A 5,570-nucleotide genomic window follows, 5' to 3' on the forward strand; every position below is an offset into this window, starting at 1 on the left:
GGGCTCCAGCTCCTCCGAGTGGCTGGGGCCGCCCGGCGCAGGGCACCGCTGGCCCACGCAGCCGCACTCCTCCACCTCCGAGTAGCGGAAGGCCCGGCGCGAGCCATCGGTGCAGTGCAAGGTCACGGTCTTCGGCGCCGTGCGCAGCTCCTGGCAGCAGCGGCACGTGTGCTCCAGCGCGTTGGCCTCCAGCGAGTATCTGCGGGGAGGGACACTCAGATGACCGCCCCAGCCCACACCGACACCCCCGGCCGACTGTCCAGGTGTCAACAGCCCTGAGGCCGGTTCCAAAGACACGCTGGACATAGGGTTAGAGGCGGCCACAGCAGAGGACTCGGGATCTTGGTGAGCGGGACCAGAGCCCCAGTCCCACATCCTGTCTGCCCAGGACCCTGCTCCCACCTCACCCCAGGCCCCGGACCCCTGCGGAGTGCCCTGCCTGACCCACCCTCGTCTGCCTGGCACCCCGAGCCTAGGCCGGCCACCCCTGCTGCTGCCCGCGCTTCTCCCCTGCCCCCGGCCCACGTACATGGAGGAGCTGTCCCCGCAGTTGCCTCGGCAGTAGGCCAGGCGCACGGGCCCCGCGGAGCTGCAGGCTCCCTGCCGGACGGTCTGGAGCTTGTGGTACACGGCACAAGTTGACCCTGGGGGGACACGGGGTTAGGATGGCCCGGTTGCCCCCAGCACCTCCGCGGGCAAGACCCGCCCCTCCAGCGACACTCACCGTTCTGGATCGGTGGGGGTGGGCAGAAGAGGCAACAGCCGTCCTCGCTTCTCTGGGCCTGGGCCTGTGAGGACGGGGGTGCCGTCAGGGCCCGGGCACTCGGCGGCCCGTCCGGAAATGGGGGGCTAGGACGCCGGGCCAGGCTCAGGAGGGGACAGCCATCACACGGGAGAGGACAGCCATCACGCAGGAGAGGACGGACCCCATGCATGAAAATAGGACACCCCTCACGTAGGAGAGGACGGCCCCATGCAGGAGAGGACGGCCCCATGCATGAAAAAGGTACAGCCATCATGCAGGAGAGGACAGCTGTCACACAGGAGAGGCCAGCCCCTTGCAGGAGGGGACAGTCGCCACATGGGAAGAGACAGACCCAGGGCATGTCCTCACTGGCACTGCAGGGACTGGCCACAGCTCCCCAGACTGACTAGGGGTGAGCCCCCTTGGCCGGGGTGGGTGGGCCTTGGAACTCACCACAGGACAGCTGAGTGGGGGACAGGCCTTCTTCGTGGTGACCACCACGAGCCCGCCCTGGTATATCTCACACTCGTGGGTCACGCAGTGGTTCCCGGGGTCTGACCAGGTCTCGCCGGGCTGCGAGGAGACCAGGCCCGCGAGTGAGCACCCTCCCTCCCTCTCCCCCGTCTGTCTGCCTGGCCCTCAGCCCTCGGGCTTCCAGGGGGGCCCTGTCCACTCAGGGGCTCCCAGGACCCTGCCTGCTCAGAGCCCACCACCCTGCCCGCTCAGAGCCCCTGACCTTGTCCACCCAGACCCCTCCCGGCCTGCTCAGAGCTCCCCCACCCCAGCACCCGCCTGCTGTCTCCATGTCTCACACCCTCGGACCCCAAGTGGGACATGGTCTAGTTTTCGGTGGCCCTGGCCTCCCACCCAGGACCCAGGCCCACGCCCCGAGGCCGCCAGCCCTCCCTCGATGGATGGCTACTCACGTAGAAGAGGTGGGCGGGGCCCCCGCTGCTGTTGCTGACGCAGGCCACCTGCACACAGGTGCCACAGCACCGCCCACTCAGTGGCTGGTACTCGAAGCCCTGGGGGGAGGCATGCAACTGAGCCCCAGTGCGGCACGGGGCAGGGGGGGGCGAGGGACGGGGGCGGAGAAGCAGGCAGTGCAGAGAGGGAAGAAACAGGAAGGGAGGCGGGCGGCTGAGCTCAGCGCTGCCCAGGAAGCGGGTGGTGAGGGAGGAGGAGGGGCGGGGGTGCTCACCACGGGACAGCGGGTGTTGCAGATCTGGGTCTCACAGCTGACCACAAACGTGTGCGACCCGGGTCCGCCGGGCAGCTCACAGCGGCAGGTCTCACACAGGCTGGAGGAGACCACGGCGCCAGGCTGGGGAGTCGGGGCAGCTGCTGAGCTCAGGTGGGTGGGGCTGGGAGGGGGTCCCACATCCTGCCCCCCGCAGCCGTCCCCGCCTGCCCCCCCAGCCTCCCCTGGTCAGTCTGACTCTCTGGCGCAGAGACACAGCCTGTGGTCCCCAGCCCTGGGGCGGTGCCACGCTGCACCTCTGTGGTGTGTGCGTCCCACGAGCCCACACCAGCCTTGGCTCAGGGTAGAGCCCCAGGTTCCTGGCCAGCTGCAGGGCGGGTGGAAAAGACGTGAGCCCCTAAGGACTCCCTGGGCCCAGATGCAGGTGGGCCAGGCCAACCTCGGGCCTCAGTTGGGTGGGACAGTGGGCTGATCCGCCGAGAGGCAGTTCCCTGGCCCCAGAGGGAGCTCCCTGGCGAGTTGCCTGGGAGCTTCGAAATGGGGTCTGGAAGGGCTCAGAGTACCCCCCCGCCTCCTCTGCCTGCAGTCCAGGGTGGGCGGGAAGCTCAGTCCCCGGGGACTGCAGGGTCTGAGCTCAGTGGCTCTTACCTGGTACAGGGTTCCGTTGACACTGCAAACCGTCCAGCCTGCCCAGGGAGACAAACGCTACAGCGGCCTGGTAGGGACCCGCCTGCCCCCACTCCCATGCCACCCTTCTGTCCTGGCCAACCTGCCCTGCCGCCTCTGCCCTCCCAGGCACACCAGCGGCTCCCAGGCTCAGTCCTAGGGATTGCTAGGCCTGGTCCTTCGAGGTGACCAGAAAGGCCTGGTCTGCTTATGCCCTGAATTCCCAGGCAGGGTCCTCAGCCTGCGGCACCCGACACAGTCAGGAACACTCACTGCAGTTTTGGGTGGGACAGCAGGCCCCCTCCTCATACGTCAGGGCTGGGCGGGAGCCCTCAGGGCAGTCCACAGGCTTGGGGCAGTGGCTGATGTTGCAGGCTGTGGGTGGGAGGCAGGTGGTAAACGGTCTGCACCACCCTGCCCCGGCCAGGCCCCAGAGCCCACCCCCCAGGGGTCTCCAGGAGTGCTGGCCACCCAGGGGGGTCTGCTGGAGGAGTCTCCAGACAAGGCTGCAGCTGGGGTGGAAGGTGCAGCCCCCACCTGGAGCCAGGATGCCCCACCGGCACTGCCCCCCTTGTCCTGCCCATGCCCATGGCCACCCACAACACCAGGAGAGCACGGGCTGGAGAGCCCACCTCCTGGGGCAGCAACTTGACCCGCCTGCAGAGGGCTTACCACATCTGTACTGGGGGCAGCACTGGCCAGCCTGCAGGGTGGCAGGCATAGGCACGAAGCCAGGCAGGGGGCAGGGAGGGGGCGGAGGGCAGGGCCTGTTCCGGCAGGTCATCGTCCATGTGGTCCCATCGCAGGTGCACTCCTGGCAGTCCACGCTGACCGTGTGACCCGGCTGTAACAGGAGACCCGTGAGCCCCAGCCATGACAGCTGCAGTGGGGGGCTCTTGCAGGATGAGGGGTTGGGGGTACAGGACAGGCCTGGGGGAAGGGTCTCCAAAGATACAAGTGGGCCCAAGGCGGGGGGAGGACCTGGGAGACCAGGAGACCGGGTGGGCAAGGCTCATGGAGGGCTGCCCTGTGCCGGCACCCCATGCCTTCATAGGCCTCAGAAGGGCAAGAGGGTTCCCAGGGAGGGAAGGGCACGGCCGGTCGGAGGGGCAGCACCCAGCACCAACTCACAGGCAAGGGCATTGCCCCGAGGAGGGCAGAGTGGGTGCCCAGGGCAAGGCCTCCAGGTGGCTCCAAGGCCTCCAGGTGGCTCCTGCCTCAGCACCAGCAATGAAAGGAAGCCCCAGCCCCCACCTCGCCATTTCTGGGCCCGAGTTCCAGGAGCCGCCCTCCTCAGCTCCTGGCCTGGCAAGGCCACTCACCTCCACCGGCTCCCCATGTGGCCCCAGGCACCCTGCAGGGAGACAGGGCCCAGGTCACCTCACCACGGACGGCACCATGGCAAGGGCAGAACCATGTGGGGGGTGGACCCCGGGACACACCCGCCCAGCCCGGACACGTACGGGGGCAGCCCACAGGCACACAGACTTGGGTGCTGGTACTGAACAGCGTCATGCCGTCGGAGCAGAAGCAGCCTTCCGTGATGGGGCCGGCCTCCTGGAGAACCCTATGGGGAGCACAGGGTTGGTGGGTGCCCTGGCCCCCAGGGCAGGAAGAGCCCGGGGGAGGGAGATGCGGCCGGGGTGCCAGGCGGCTCTGGGTGGCTCTGGGTGTGCAGGTCATAGCGGGTCCCGGAATACGTACACGAGGCTGTTACTGTCATTCCCGTAGCAATAGGAAGGGCTGACGGGGCCACATGCCTGGTACACCTGGTCGACCGGGCAGTTGAATGCTGCAGGGAGGAGAGGCCACAGCTGAGGGGCCGGAGGGTGCCCGCCCCAGAGCTGACCACAACTACCCAGTGGTCCAGGCCATGAAGTTCACATGTGGCACCCGGGCCACGGCTTCCCTGACTTGGATGCCCATCCTTGCTCTCCAAGGAATCGGGTGCATTCAGTCCTGGAGTCGGCCTCCTCCTCCAGGTAGCCCACCCCGACCCCCGAGCCCACCCTGATCATCCACCCAGCAACACGGCGCCCTGGGTGGGCGGCCCACGGGCGGGGCACTCACTGCATGTGTGGTTGGTCCAGCCCCTCCAGTCCACGCACACGCCGTAGGACGCACACAGTGATGCGTACAGCTCCAGGCCAGAGCACACCACCCCCGGGTCAGTCATGTGGCATTGGTCGAACACGCAGCCCTCGTAGAATGACCGTGGGGGGACCACGGCATGGCACAGTTCAAAGACCCTGTGAGTGGGATGCACAGGGAGCTGAGGGCAGCCCGGCCCTCCCGGCCACCTGCCGGCCCCTCGCAGTGGATCCCAGGCGGCCACTCGGACGCCCAGCCCCCTGTCTCCCAGGGCAAGGCATGTCCCGTGTGCTCGGGGCGGGGATCCTCCAGATGGCACCGCCCATTTCTTCTTGCAAACTCTGCCCACAGACTCCCCCTCACCCTGCAAACCTGGGTGCCGCCTGGGGGGAGTGACCGCTGCCATGTGGACGGGCCTGGCCAGCCTCGACCAAGCCCGGCAGTGGCTTTCCAGCCTCAGCTGGCCTAATGGGAGCCCCAGTGACGGCACGGGTGGCCTGCGGCTCTGGCTCTCCCTCAGGGCCCCCCAGACCTGCTTTTGCCCCGCAGCCCGTGAGGGCAAGGGCAGCCCGGCTGCCACCCCGCCCCGCCTGCACCCCAGCCTCACTCGCTCAGAATCAACTGGCAGATCGGCGACGGCGAGCACGGGGCTGGCGGGGTTGTGGGCCCGGCTGTGGTGTGGCCGGCGGGGGTGGGTGCCGGGGGGGGTCCGCGGCAGGCCGGCTGGCCGGGGAGGGTCACATTCCAGAGCCAGGACATCTGGGAGCAAGAGGCGACTGCGGCTCCACTGGGCTCGCGGCACTCGTCCCTCTGGTCGTTCGTGCAGGTGCCTGGCAGACACGCGGGAGTCCAGTCAGGATCACAGGG

The 5,570-nt window shown here is 68.3% G+C and overlaps 1 protein-coding gene across 1 annotated transcript in view; it reads right to left on the bottom strand.

The window, feature by feature from the left end:
• Positions 1–5,570, bottom strand: part of LOC103251193 (mucin-5AC-like) — a gene marked incomplete at both ends in the record, with an annotated part of 38,570 nt that overhangs the window by 23,384 nt on the left and 9,616 nt on the right. Inside the window, 14 exons of the mRNA XM_021708430.1 lie at positions 5–199; positions 530–644; positions 725–788; positions 1,199–1,318; positions 1,672–1,770; positions 1,947–2,069; positions 2,595–2,632; positions 2,886–2,987; positions 3,285–3,456; positions 3,935–3,966; positions 4,076–4,179; positions 4,317–4,404; positions 4,683–4,861; positions 5,311–5,533. Of these exons, the coding sequence (XP_021564105.1) occupies positions 5–199; positions 530–644; positions 725–788; positions 1,199–1,318; positions 1,672–1,770; positions 1,947–2,069; positions 2,595–2,632; positions 2,886–2,987; positions 3,285–3,456; positions 3,935–3,966; positions 4,076–4,179; positions 4,317–4,404; positions 4,683–4,861; positions 5,311–5,533 (1,654 nt within the window). The remainder of the gene's footprint in view (positions 1–4; positions 200–529; positions 645–724; positions 789–1,198; positions 1,319–1,671; positions 1,771–1,946; positions 2,070–2,594; positions 2,633–2,885; positions 2,988–3,284; positions 3,457–3,934; positions 3,967–4,075; positions 4,180–4,316; positions 4,405–4,682; positions 4,862–5,310; positions 5,534–5,570) is intronic.

This window comes from Carlito syrichta, unplaced genomic scaffold (genome assembly GCF_000164805.1).
Source record: "Carlito syrichta isolate Samal-C Ts95f unplaced genomic scaffold, Tarsius_syrichta-2.0.1 Scaffold136907, whole genome shotgun sequence".
Taxonomy (NCBI): Eukaryota; Metazoa; Chordata; class Mammalia; order Primates; family Tarsiidae; genus Carlito; species Carlito syrichta.